Genomic DNA, 14,822 nt, shown 5'->3' with positions numbered 1-14,822 from the left:
GTTCATGCAGATTAAGCTTTAAAATGTATTCCGTGTACCTCTTAATTTTTTTTCCTGAACTTTTACCAGAATGTTGCTGCTTCTAAGTAACTAGAAACAGTATGAGGACTTTGGCAGCAGATTTGGGTTAATGATAATACAGTTCTGTACCTCAGACTTCTCCCTTTGAATATCTTCAGTGGTGGCAATTCTTACTCTGTGGGGAGGCTTTTTTAGTTTTGGAAAGAACCAAAGTAATTCACAACCAAATCTGTCAAATACATTGTGTGATCAAGATGGTTCCTATGGTAGGTTCCAGTAGAATGAGTTCCAAATTTATAGGAAGAGGACATGGACTCAAATCAGACGCTACTAAAGACTACTTATGTGAACTTGGGAAAGGTACAGAATTAGCCTGTCCAGGTCTCAGTGTCCTCATCTGTGAAATGAGAGGGGTTGACTAAGGTCTTCATCTCTAAATCCAAGGATCCCCACTTATCTTTATGGGCTCCCGAGTCTAACTCATCTTTTTCATGTCTCTTCAGGCTGAGCCACTAGAGGGCGACTGGTGTCTGTTTCTCATGATAGGGCTCTTGCTACATTTTGGTGAGACTGGCCCTTTGGGGGTCCCCGGGCATTGCAAAGGTATCTCTTCTCCCCTGGAATTGCAAGAGAGCTAAATGTGACTTAAGAAATGTTGAGGATCGGCATATCAGTAACATTTTAAGTTATAGGCTACCACAATCTTTATTCCATTGCTCATGATAACATTTGCAAAATGTCCATATATATTTCATTTGGAATTCATAACAACCCTGTGAGTCAACTAGTATAGGTATTTTTAAGGGGTCCAGATTTGTGATACCATGAATGCTAGGGAATTCCAGGTGAAGAAATTCAACATGTCCAAAACTGAACTCATTACATTTGAGGTACTACCATCTTTCCAGTTATTCAGGCTCTCAACCTAGGTGTCACCCTCAACTCTTCACTCTCACCCCCCATATCTAGTTGTCAAGACTTCTTGATTTTACCTTTCTGACATCTCTTGCATACACTCCCTTTTCTCTTTTGACACTGACCTTACCCTGGTGTGGGCCCTCATCCTCTCTGCCTGAACTACTGCAATAGCCTGCTAGTTGGTCTGCCTACCTCAGGTTTCTCCCCGGTCCAATCCATTTTCCACTCAGCTGCCAGTGATTTTCCTAAAGGACAGGTCTATGTTACTTCCCTCACTCAATAAAATCCAGTGGCTCCATAGCACCTCTAGGATCAAATAGAAAAGTCTCCTTTCATGACCTTCCTCCGCCCCTGCCCTTCCTCCCTGCACTATCTTTCCAATATTTTTACACCCTCTCTCCCAGCTCCATCTCTACTCTGCAACACAATGACACTGGCTTCCTTGCTTTTCCTCAAACAAGACGCCCCATCAGTTGACTAAGAGAATTTTCACTCTGTCCCCATGCCTAAAACTCCCTTCTCTTCTCTGCCTCCTTGCTTCCCTGGCTTTCTTCAAGTCTCTGCTGCAATTCTACTTCGGCTAGAAAGCTTTTCCCAATCTCTTTAATTCTAATGCTTTCCTTCTGTCAATTATTTCTTATTTATCACATATATAATCTTGTCTGTCTATAGTTATTTGCACTTTGTCTCCCCCATTGTACTTTTGCTTTTCTTTGTCTCCCTAGCACTTAGCACAGTGCCAGACACTTAATAAATGCTTACTGACTGACTGCCTTTTCTTAGGGCAGATTAATACCTGTTTTGCAATTTATAGTCTTAGAAGGTTGCCTGGTACACTGAGAAGTTAAATGATTTGCCTAGGTTCGGAGAACCATAATGTAACAAAGTAAAACTTGAAGCCGGGTCTTCCTGGTTCTGAGGCTAGTTCTCTATTCACTCAATTATGCTTCCTTTCTGGGAAGCAAATGCAGGTTCTGCACTCAGTCTAGTGCCATTACAGAGTGTCTTTTCTCTTTGATCAGGACAAAGACAAATGTTCCACTTAGAAAACTTCCAAGAGGTAGCTCAGATCACTGACTATTCCCCTCTTTTTTCTTACTGGGCTCTTTTGAATAGGAACTCAGTTACTAAGTCACAAAACCTCTTGTGCCTATGAGGTTTTAGAACCAGTATTTTGTTCCAGGTTGGTCTAGATCAGAGATCGACAACCCTTCAGAAGTGAGGTACTAAGAAGGTGGGGAAGAACTGAAGGGTTCTTCCAATAGGGAAAGGGCTACTTTACCCATGATTTTAATTCCTTTGTTGCCCAAATTAGAAATCTGTTTGGAATAAGTTATATTGCTTTTAAAATGTAAATTTTAATAAAGAAGGGTCAAACCTATCAGCCATGTATTTACACATTCACATAAATCAGAAAAACGGGTTTGCTTTTCTCCAAGCACCTCCCTGAAATCAGGCTATGAGATAATGGAAGTTCTGATTAGAGTAGGAAGGAGCTGGATGGATGATTTGGAAACACTTTGGGAAGAGGAGAACAAGGAGTGCACAAAGTATCATGCTGAAGATAGAGTTTCCATTTTCCTTTTTTTTACTTGCTGACTCTGTCTTGCCTCTGGCTATGGGTTGCTAATTCCTGGTATAGTTTTATGGACACACTCATCTTGCTTGTCTTTGGGCTTTCAGAAGGTTGAAGGAAAAGAACCTAATGCTCCAATCCATCTGGGGTGCTTATGTTTACAAGCAAGGAGGGAGTTTGGGGATTTTACTAAATGGATCTGTGCTCTCCCCTACGTCCTGTAACTACAGGAAGCTGCTGCATGGAGAAAGTCATGAGCAGAAGCATAATTAGAATTTGTGAAAACAGTGCAGGTGAAGAGCCCTTCTGGGGGGTTTATGGGAGGGGCAATTAAAGTGAAAGACAAAGGGGAATTATGTTATGGTGCTAAAGAATGGAGAGGCTTGACATAATAATTAGCATTCATATAGTGTTTTAAGGCTTGCAAGGTGCTTTACTTATATTATCTCATTTGATTCTCACAACAACCCAGAAAGATAGGGGCTATTATTATTGTCTTTTTCAGATGAAGAAACTGAAGGAGATAAAGGTTAAGTTACTTTCCCAGGGTCACACAACTAGTAAGTATCTGCTGTTGGATTTGAATTTAGGACTTCCTAACTCTAGGTCTAGAGCTCTATCTACTGCAACAACTAGCTGTTTTAATTTGTAAGTTGACTATTAGAAACCACTTTTGGTTTCAGAGGAGCAGTCCAGGTACATACATACATACATACATACATACATACATGTACACATTCACATGAGGAGCAGTGTGTGTGTTTGTGTATACCTGTATATGTTGAGGCAAGGTTGTGGGAGTGGTGAGGAAGTTATGGCACACTAATATAACTCATCATCCCACCCATTTTTCCATTAGGGCTAATCTCCAGAACTTTACCTAAGGATGACAGGCAGTTTTGTCTCCTACCTAATAATTACTGCTGTCCAAGATTTCTTTAACTGTGAAAAGGACGTACTCTACAATGAATTAAATTCACACTAAAATAGCAATGACTGATAATACGCCCTTCCTAGGGTGGCCCACTGCACTTGGAATCAGAAAGACTTATCTTCATAAGTTGAAATCCAGCCTCAGATACTTACTGACCTGGGTAAGTCACTTCGCCCAGCTTGCCTCAGTTTCCTCATTGGTAAAATGAACTGGAGAAGGAAATGGCAAACCACTTCAGTATCTTTGCCAAGAAAACCCCAAATGGAGCCATGAAAGGTGGAACACAACTGAAACAACTGAACAAAAGGGGAGGCAGGGAAGAACCAAAGGCCATATGTTTTGGGGAAGAAAGACCACACCAGAGAGAAAGAATAGAAGGGGGAAGATCAGAGCATCAATAATGCTAGATAGTGGAAAGAGCGCTGGATTGAGATTCAAAAGGCCTGGGTTCAAGTTCCAATATCTTCTACTAGCACAGACAAGTAACCTAATCCTAGCTCTGTCATTTACGGTCTAGCAAGTCACTTGAAAATGAGTTTTGGAGTAGATGGCTTCTAGTGTCCCTTCCAGCTCTCAGTCTATGATCCCGTGATCCCTTTGGTTCATCAAATTCTGTGAAAACCTTTTTAGTTCTAGCAAGGGGATCTGAAGACATAACTTAAGCCTTATTTCAAAATAAAATTTTTTATTTACAGATGAGGAACTGAGGTAAACAGGGTTAAGTGACTTACCCAGCGTCACAGGGCTAGTCTATGTCTGAGGCCAGCTTTGAACTCAAGGAAAATGAGTCTTCTTGACTCTAGGCCTAGCACCCTATCCACTGCACCATCTAGCTGCCCTGACACATGGCAGAGCAGGAACTCAAATTTGAGTCATATGACTCTTCTTTTACTATACCAACCCACCTCTCAAGAGGTACTAAATAATGTTATAAAATAAAAGATGCAGGCATACATACTATGATGATTTTATTTATAGATTCTCTTTTTCTGGAGTTTTGCAAGTAAAATATTCCCTACATATCAGTCCTTTACTTGCACCAAATCCCACCCTACAGAAGCAGAACATATCAAAATTGCCTGATGCATGAGACACAACAACTTAATAAATACTTTACAAAAATAATGCAGTTTTTTCTCAAAACATTAAAAACAATTTAGGATCCCCAGCCCCGAGCCCTTCTTAAACAACAACATTTACTGGCAAACTGCAAACTGGAAGCATATGAGGGTGGAGGAGAGGAGAAAGATGAGGTGATATAAAAACAAAACAGTGAGTTTTATTTTCTATTCATTTTGTTCTTCTTTCAAAAAAGTGCTATTTCCTTCTGAATGCTCAAAATTCCTGTGACTTTCAGCCTCTGCTAAGGCATGGATGAGAACTCAAAGTTTTGGTGCCTTTATGGCTTTTTCTAGAATCATCCAAGTAAACAAATATTGACCTTACACTCCAGAGGCTTTTGATGGCATCAAAAAAATTGGGCCCCAGATTTGCCATGAAATGCCAAACTCAGCACTAATTTGAAACAAGGGGCCTATGGAAACCTGAACCTCAAGAAAGTGCCTTAGGACTAAATAATATTTGGTTTGAGGTTGTTTTTCTTTTTCATTTTTGGCATTTGTGTTTGGTTTTTTTTTAAGTCATTAATATTCCCTTTCTCTTCCACTTCCCCAGGACAATTCCTTTCTCTATTCTTAGAGATGTGACTAAATATTTTTATGAATATAGCTCCAGAGAAAAGGTTATGCTTGTCACATTCATATTAAATAAGTTATATATAAAAACTGTCTATAATGTTTAAAACTTTTAACCTCTCTTCCCCCTTTCCCTCCCTATACTCTGAAATACTGGGTCAAAGCACAAGTTTAATCACATCAACTACTTATTCCTGTTTATTTTCCTGGCTTTTTTTTTCCTTTCCACATAGGTTTGATCACCATATATATTATTTTTAGTATGCATACAGGGTGTGTATGACTTCATATAAAAAGTCCCATGGCTCTATGCATACCCATACTGTAACTTATGGAAAATACACATGTATTATATACAAATATACATATATACTATAAAAAGAAGATTAGCCCCATTTCAAACAGATCAGTGCAGAAAATTTGTGTCACAGGTGCTAGGTATGTACGTATTACCTTCCCCCTCAAGGCTGAATAGCCCCACTCTATTAATATTCCCTAGCTTCCTGGAACTGCTTGAAATAGTCTTCATCAGAAGGGTTTTCTGTACATTTCTGACCATTGTTTGGAGGCCGGGCTTCATTATACCTGCTCCAGTCTCCCTTGCAAATTATCCAGGGCAAAATGTCTACTTTGTAATGGAGCTCTGCAGAGAACTCGATGCTAATCAGGTTTGGCGTCCCAGCGCCTTTTCCCCTGGTGATGAGTTGCATATTGTCATCATAACAGCAGTGTTGTGCTGCCAGTGTTGTGCTTTCTAAGGAGAGCATGGATCTGATGCAGTATCGGGCTGTTGGCTTGTAGATGTCCAGCTTCTCCTTTGGTCCACTTGCATCCTTCCAGCGGAAGTCTTTCCTCTTATTACGGTCAAAGATCTCTGCTGTGCTGTAGGCAACTTCAGTTGGGTAGGAGCAAGGGCAGCTAGGAAGGTCATTGATCACTTTGTGCATATACTTCTTTAAAAACTCACTCTTGCAGCTCATCCATCTCTCACAACTGTCAGTGTCTGAAGAAAAGCCAAAGGAAAATCATCTGATCACATGCAGAACCACAATGACATATTACATCCATTCAAGCTGTTAGATGAGTTTAGAACCAAGAATGGCCATGAATAGCTTTCCTATAATGGATGAAAAAAAGTGTAATTGGTCATTCTCAGGCACATCAAAGGATGTTTGGAAAATTCCTCTATTACATTGCCTTATTTAAGTGGCTTTCCAAACATTGAACATGGAGTGACAGAAAAGTGGAAGTCAGGAAACCCAAGCTCTAATGCTGATGTTCTCATTTGGTTAACTGTGTTGTCTTGGGTAAATCACAGTCTCTTTGGTGCTTGTTCATACATACAGCAAATATTTAGTGACACTGTGACTAATAAAAAGACAAATACATATGATCCGTGATAGTGGGAGAGATAAAACATGTGTAGCAATAACTAAATTACAAAGAAGAATGGGAGATGTATATACCAAATGCAGTGGTAGTTCTGAGGACAGAGGAATTGCTGGTAATTGAAAGTAATCAATGAAGCCTTCACAGAAGATGTGGTATTTTGAGATGGCCCTAGAAGGATGGGTAGGATTTCATAAATGGAGGTGGAGGAGGGGGGAGTGTACTAAATATACAAATATACAAAATTTGAAATATACAAAAGTTGAAGGAATAGTAAACAATCTAGTTTGACTGGAGCATGGGCACAGGGAGATAGAGAAAAGTACATTGCAGGTACATCATGGAAGGAGAGCTTTGAATGTTAACCTAAGGAGTATGGATTTTATTTGGTAGTCAATGGGGAACCATTAAGATTTTACATAATAAGAACTTTGCACTGGGAAAATTAACCTGGCAGTGATGTATAGGATGGATTGGAATGGAGAGAGCTAGGAAGACCAGTTAGAAGGCTTAGGACAGTAGTGCCTGCCATTCAATAAATGCTAGTCAACTTGAAGGCTACTTTGAAGCAGTTGGTAGGAGGGAATAAGTAAGAGCCTGGACCAATTATGTGGGCTGTTAGAAGGGGTGTAAAGGGAAGGATGTGAGAGAGATGGAGGTAAAATCAATAGGATTTGACAGCCAATTGTAGGAGAGGGGTCAGAAAGGAGTCAAAGGTGATGCTAAAGCTTGGAGCCAGCATGAAAGGTAGAATGTTAGTGCCTTTGACATAAATATAGATGCCAGGAGGAAAAACAGGTTGGAGGAAAGAGTCTGTTTCTTCACCTGTACAGTGAATGGGGCTAGATTAAATGATTTCTAAGGCTCCCTCTATCTTGAAATTATGTGCCTTCTATAGATTCAATTATCTACTTGAGTAATCAGAGTGGATGATAGCTCCTGTGAATTATACATCTGGAATGCCGCTGAAAATTTTCCAGTGAGAGTCTGCACTTCAAAAGCAAAACTAAACTACATTCGGAACACCATCAGAAAGTCCAAATGGAGGAATTTGCTTGTTTTCCCCCAGGGTAAAGTTTCCTAAAAGCATGACATTTATGATTGTATATTTAGAACATGCGTAGTTTATATTGATTTTCCTCTCTGATGGAACTAGGCCAATATATTAAGCTGTCCAAAGACATATTATTAAATAGATTGACTCAACACAGAATTTTAGAGCTGATGGGGATCTTAGAGATCACTTAGTCTAGATGAAGTTGGTATGGTTTGAAAAGTATCAGAAGATTCTTCTCTCAAACTACTGCTTTTACTACTAGTGCCTTTGATTTTAGTTAGAACCATGCCTTTGGAGTAAAGCACTGTACCTCCATAGAACCCCTGTTAAAAAGAAGTTTCTTATCTGGAGAGATAATACATTAACATAATAGCACTAATGTGTTAGCACAGAGCCCCAGGACAAATAAAGGGAAAGAAATGTTCCCACTATGGAGTATGAGGCTACACTGTGGAACACCCCCTGGCAAATGAGGAGTGTTTGGGACAATAGGGTGGTACTTTGTATGGAGAAGAGAAAATAACCTTGGGTCAGGCCTGTAGACAGTTAAAAGTTCCATATCCTTCATATATTTTCCTTCTCTCTTCCCAGTCCTGATTCTGTAGTCTCTCACAGAGAAAAGACACTAAGTGGCATTTGATGCATCTTCAAATCCTAGACATTTGGCACCTAATTATAGTGTTTAGTCAATGATTATCACTCATGCAATAAGGGATACTGGGGAAATAACTAGGATGTTCAGGGAAAGAAGGAGACTGTATTGAGGAGAAGTAAAGGAAGAAAAATAGAACTAGTACATATATACCAAAATATCCCTCTCATGGGATTGAGAGTCCCATTATCCAGATAGTCTAAGTCAATACAGACATGCAAGCACATGGGAGTGCTTGCTTTGGCCTAAAAAACTATTGAGCTGCCCTCACGTTCTCAGATTCAATGGCTAAATCCTCTGCTATCTGTTGACCATAAATTTCATAAGATCATAAATGCAGGGCTGGAAAGGGCCTATAGGTCAAGCTCCTTAGACCACTGAGAAATTCTCATGTGGGAAGTTTTTGAATCTTTTCTAGCAAGAACAAAGCCCTGACTTGGTAAGGACACCATTATAGAGCTGATGGGAAAAGGTATAATGTTTTGGAAGGAGGCTTTCTGCCAGCTGGCAAAGTGATGAATGGAAATGGAAAAGAACACGCTATTTCTCAAAAATATCCATGTAAGGAATTAGAGACCCATAAGAGAAGATATTTTATCCAGGCTAAATTTTATAGTGTGTGTTCATGACACTATTTCAGATATTTTCTATCTCTAAGACTAGTACTAACAATGAAATTATGATAATTAATTTTCCCTCTTTCAGAGAGTGAAAAGTGTGAGGTAGTACATTATTAGCTCCATTTTATGGATGGAGAAAATATGGCAGAGAGATTCATATGGTCTGATAGAGCCAGGGCACATGATTCTCAGGTCATTCACTGTTTTTTACTTTCAGCCTGATTGGTATTTCAAATTCAGCAAACATTTATTAGCGGATTAATATGTATAAGGCAGTGTGTTAGGTACTTGTGGATATAAAGATAAAACAAAATAAAATTCTTGACCTCAAGGAACTTTCTTCCTGGGGGAATACAATGTTTGCACAGGTAAGTAAAGATAATTTGAGGGTAGTGAGGCACACCAACAACTAGTGAAGATCTGGGAAGTTCTCTTGTAGGTGTCATCTGACATGATCCTAGAAGTAAAGTAAGGATTTGAAGAGGTAGAAGTGGAAAGGGTGTGCAGTCTCAACAAGGGTGGGATTGGGTCACCCATCTAGGCAAAGGCATGGAAGTGGGAGAGGGAACCACAAGAAGGTCAATTTGGCTGCAATATAGTATATGAAGGGGAATAATGTAAAATGAGTCTGGAAAGGTAAGTCTGGAACTACACTGAGAAGGTATTTAAGTGTCAAGCTGGAAAGTTTCTGTTTTGTCCTAGAGGCAAGAGAGAACCACTGAAACTTCTTGAGCAGGGGACTGACATGGTTAGACCTGTTCTTTGGGAAGATTATTCTGAAAGCTGTGTACAGAATGTATTAGAAAGGGAAGAGACTAGAAACAGGGACACCAATTAAGAGGTTATTGCTATAGTCCACATGAAAGGTGATGAGACTGCATTAGGGTGGTAGATGTGTGAACAGAGAGATGGATTGGATTCAGGAGCTATTGTAGAGAGAGAATCAATAAGTCTTGGCAACCGAGAGTTAGGGACAGTGAAAAGTTATGGATAACTTCATGATTATCAGCCAGGACGACTGGAAGAATGGTGACACACTCAACAGAAAAGGGAAGTTCAGAGGTGGAATAGATTTAGGGAGAAGATGAGCTCTACTGAATACATATTGAATTTGAGATGCTTATGGGATGGATAACAAAATGGGGGTGGCAGGTAGGCAAAAGATGATGTGGCACTGGAAGAGCTCAAGAAAGAGAAGGGCTGGAGATATGGATTTGAAAGTAATTCAGATAGAGATAAGTACTGAACCCAAGAGAGCTGATGAGATCACCACAGAAGGTAGAGAAAGAAGACCCAGGATGGAGCCAAAGTATCGTAACAAGGGAGACAGAGATGACGATTCAGCAAAGAAGACCAAAGAGTGTGAAAAACTCACCAAGGAATGTAACTGCCTAGCCCCTCAGTTATGGTATCAAGGCTTGTATCCTTAGTCTGGGGAATCTTTGTGGTTGAAATAATTTTCCTTCTACCATAAGCTTGACTGAAGTGATAGCATAGAATGAACATATACTATATTGAGGAATATACCTATAATAACCATATCACCCTATTGATGATTGTAATAGCTTCTTAGTTAATTAGGAGCTAATTAATATGTGCATCATTCTAGCCCATGCATGCCTTTTCCTCCTACCTCTTACCTAGCCGCTGCTCATTTAAGGCAGCTTAGTTAGAGGCAGGGAAAGTAACACAAATTCAAAAATCAGTCAACATGGTGACTGATAATTAGTCCTTTATAAGTTGTAGTATAGGAGAAAAAAAGTGGGAATAAATGGCCAAAAAAATATTTCATGCTAGTTCTGTTACCAGTTACTATGACTAATTGAGATCTGGGAGTTTACATATTCCTGTGCCTCATTTCATGTGTTTTCTTATTGATTTTCTTGATTCCCTTACTTGGGGAAAGAGAAAGTATTGCAGATCTGAAGCAGTAAAATCTGGTGTCATCCTAGCCCAGACCTGGGACTCTTCCTACCCCTACCTACCCCGCCTTCAGCACCTACCTCTCACCCACTCACCCCGGCATGGAAATGGCCAGGGATAGGGCTCCCTTGAGCCTTATGGCTCAAGCCTGAACCCTACTATTCTCTTTCTGGGAATGTGTGCGGAGAAGAAATAATGTTCTGGAAAAACTGGGCCCAGGGAAAGGAAAATGAGGCCCTAAGATGAATCCAAAGATTTCAAAGGCAGAAAGAAGGAAAAAGCTAAATCAATATTGGGATAAAAATCTTACAGCAACTTACCAACTTCAAAGAGTTTGGTGGCATTAAATTCTTCACTTCCTGCAAGCAGGCTTACTTCTGTGGCAGCTGTCCGAAAGGTGTCTTCAATTCCTAAACACAGACAGAAGCTCATATTTTTTCCAATTATATGAAAAAGAGAGACCGCTTTAAAAAAACCCAAAAGTCGAAACAAAGATCTTTTTATGCTCTACATTGCTTTATTGGCATGAATTTGTGGACAGAGAGAAAAATTGAAGGTAGATAGAACATAAAATATACTAAAACTGGGATATAGTTTGTAGCAGAAATTGCAACATAACTCAAATAACTCTGAACCAGTCCCCAGGGAATGTCCATCTTGTTGGTTTTTCTGTAGTATGGAGCCCAGGGCAAGATGGTACATGGGAGAAAGAGAGCCTAGAATTTTCCTAGGGTAGTGAGTGCTGGCAAACAGGCATATACTTATGTGTAAAGAAAAAATAATTTCACCTTACATATTTGTAGCACTTTCATACACCACAGCCCTGGGGAAGGGGAGTAAGCATGGGGTGGCATGGTAGATATTGCCATTTTGAAGGAGAAATGGAGGTTCAGTTTGGTTAAAAGAATGGTTCAAAGTTACACAGGTAGTAAATGGTGGATATGGGACCAGAACTACTTTCTTCAAATAAAACCAAAGAAATATAATCCCTTTTTTACTAGGCTACTACTGCCCTAATTACTCTATCTTCTCTTATGCTGAAAGTACCAAGCAATACCAATAAGGCTTCCAAAAGAACCAACAAGATTGAGGGCAAGATTCCTCTTTATCTTCTGAAGATTGATGTAGCTTTGAAAATTATTTTAAAATGTTCCTAGGCTGCAAAGCATCCCTTTGACCTGAAAAATCCTCCTGTGCTGGCCTTTTCCATGTTTACCAGCACCTGTCCTATCTATCCCTTGCACATGGTCCTGCCTACTTCTGCTATGGCTTGTAAGCCTGGGCTAAGAGAATCATTGAATCTTAGAACTAGAAGAGACATTAAAGATTATCTAGTTAAAGTTTTACTCAGGTAGTCAATCTTCTATATAATATCCCTACCAAATAGTTTAGCCTCAGCTTTAATGCGCTGATGAAAGGGAACTCCTACCTCATTCCAGTTTTGAATAGCTCTAATTATTAGGTGGTTCTTCTATATTCTGAGCCTAAATCTGTCTCTCTACAGCTTCGAACTTCATCAGCTCTTTTGGGCTTAACAGTCATGTCTATGCAGATGACAGATGTGTGGATGGATAGATAGATGATAGATGATGGATAGATAGATGATAGATGATAGATAGGTAGATAGATAGGTAGGTAGATAGGCAAACAGGTAGATAATTTATGAATATATCCTGTCCCAGTCTTTCCCCTCAGTCCTGCCTTACCAGCTACCTAATAGACATTTTCAACTGGATGTCCCAGAGGATTCTTAAACACATGTCCAAAACTGAATTCATTTTATTGGCCTTCAAATGCTTTCCTCTTCCAAACTTCCCCATTTCTGTCAAAGACATCACCATCTTTTAGTCTCCCAGGTTTTAAACTTTGGCATTATCATGGACTCCTCACTCTCCTACACTCCACATATCCAATCAGTTTCCAAGTCTTGCAATTTTTTACCATCACAACATCCTTTGCTTGTTAACACCTCTCCATTTGCCAGATTACACCTTAGTTTGGGATCACATCACCTCTCATCTATTTTTCCAATGGCCTCCTAATCGATGTCCCTGATTCAAGTCTCTTACCATTCCAGTCCTTATTACACATTTTTACCAAAGTTATTTTCCTTACATGCAGATGTGACCATGTAACTCCCCTACCCAAACAATTTCAGTAGCTTCTTATTGCCTCTAGGATGAAACAGTAACTCCTCAGTTTAGCTTTACAATCTGCCTGCCCCCAATCTATTTTTGTAATCTCATTGGTTGTTACTCCCCTTCCTTCACTCTGCAATCCAGCTAAACTGTCCTTTCTGTTACTCACATATGACTTTCCATCTCCTGTATCTGTCCCCCATACCTGGAATGCATTGTCTCCTGTTCTCTACATCATAGAATACTACTCTTCCTTCAAAATGCAGCTCAAGCACCACCTTCTGCCTGGAACCTTTCCTGATTCCCCGCAACTGCTAGTGCCCTCTGACTTAGACTTGGTGACCTTAATGACTTTGTATATATTTATTTTATTAACTTTATATTGATGATGTATGTATTTATATATACATGTCCCCCCCCTTTAGAATATAAGCTCCTTATGGGTAGGGATTATTTCATTTTTTTGTACTTGTATTCTCAGCATCTAGCACAATGCTAGGCACATACTAAGTATTTAATAAATACTTATCAACTGATTGTTTATCCCAGTTCTGCTCTCCAGAAACACATAGAATAAGTCTAGTGTTCTGCAATCAATTCATCAAGTTTTCCTATAAATACACAATCCCACAAAAACAGAAACCAAAAGAAAATCTTCACCATCAATAAGCATTTATTAGGTGTTTACTGTGTGCTAAGAACTGATGATACAAGAAAGGCAAAAACACTGTCTCTGCAACAAGGAGTTCATAGTCTAAAGGGGGAAACAACATTCAAACAAACAACTATGAATACACAAGATTTAGAAGATATATATGTATGTACGCACACAGTGTAAATGGTAGATAATCTGAAAGGGAGGGCACTTGAGGGTGTTGGGGTGGGGAGCAAGAATGAGAAAGGATCATTAAAGGCCTCTTGAAGAAGGTAGGATTTTGAGCTGAGCCTCAAAGGAAGCCAGGGAAACCAGAAGGGATGGCATTCCAGGCATGGGGACAGTTTGTGAAAAGGTATGGAGTTTCTTGGGTAAAGAACTCCAAGAAGGTCAGTATGACTGTATCATAAAGTACACTGAAGGGATCTAAAGCATAAGAAGACTAGAAAGGCAAGAAGGAATCAGGTAGTAAAGGTCTAAATGCCAAACAAGATTTTCTGTTTGGTCCTAGAGGCAATAGGGAGCCATTGGAGTTTATTGAGGAGGAGGGTGACATAGTCAGACCTACACTTTAGAAAAATTACTGGCAGCTGTGTGGAGGATAGATGCAGAGGGACTTGAAGCAGGGAAACCCATTATAAAGCTATTATAATAATCTAGGTAGGACATAAGGAAGGCTGACATGAGGCAGCAGCTATCTGGGTGGAGAGGAGGGGACATATAAAAGATGTTGTGAAAGCAGAAATTACAAGACTTGACAACAGATTGGATATATAGAGTGGGTGTCAGTGAGGAAAATAAAATAAAACCCAGATTGTTGTGGTGTTAATGTGATTAAGGATCTTCCCTGTGCATCCAGTAGGCCTCAGGTAGAGCTAGTTAAGGGAAGCTTGATTAGGAGAAGCTTGATTGTAGGCGGGCCTACACCCTTTACTTACCAGGTGTGAGGCCCCAGGCCCACACCCTTTTGCTCATAAGATAGCCATTGAGAAGTGAGAATTCAGAAGTCAGAAGAGAAGCCAGAATTCAGCCCAAGGAGAAGGAGTAAGAACTCTGAGTCGACAGAGCTGCAGAGAGTGGAAACCAGTGAGCTTCAGAGAACAGAGAACTGAGTGGGGAGAGAACAGGGCAAGCAGATGGTCAGAATTTGTGAGTGTTTATGGGGAGGACCCAGCAGGGGGTAAGGTTACAGGATGACTTGGGTCTCTGCTGTGATATTGTGCTTTAAGTTCTTTGCATGATGAA

General features: G+C 39.9%; 1 protein-coding gene across 1 annotated transcript in view; it reads right to left on the bottom strand.

The window, feature by feature from the left end:
* Nucleotides 1–4,444: 4,444 nt before the first annotated feature.
* ISM1 (isthmin 1) overlaps nucleotides 4,445–14,822 on the bottom strand; it is a 100,995-nt gene continuing 90,617 nt past the window's right edge. The window contains exons 5-6 of the mRNA XM_036751121.1: nucleotides 11,105–11,194; nucleotides 4,445–6,146 (exon numbers count right to left, since the gene is read on the bottom strand). Of these exons, the coding sequence (XP_036607016.1) occupies nucleotides 5,629–6,146; nucleotides 11,105–11,194 (608 nt within the window). The 3' untranslated portion in view covers nucleotides 4,445–5,628. The remainder of the gene's footprint in view (nucleotides 6,147–11,104; nucleotides 11,195–14,822) is intronic.

Source organism: Trichosurus vulpecula, chromosome 3 (genome assembly GCF_011100635.1).
Source record: "Trichosurus vulpecula isolate mTriVul1 chromosome 3, mTriVul1.pri, whole genome shotgun sequence".
In the NCBI taxonomy this organism is placed as follows: Eukaryota; Metazoa; Chordata; class Mammalia; order Diprotodontia; family Phalangeridae; genus Trichosurus; species Trichosurus vulpecula.
The sequence above is the reverse complement of the archived record's forward strand: the minus strand, read 5'-3'. Positions and strand labels throughout refer to the sequence as shown.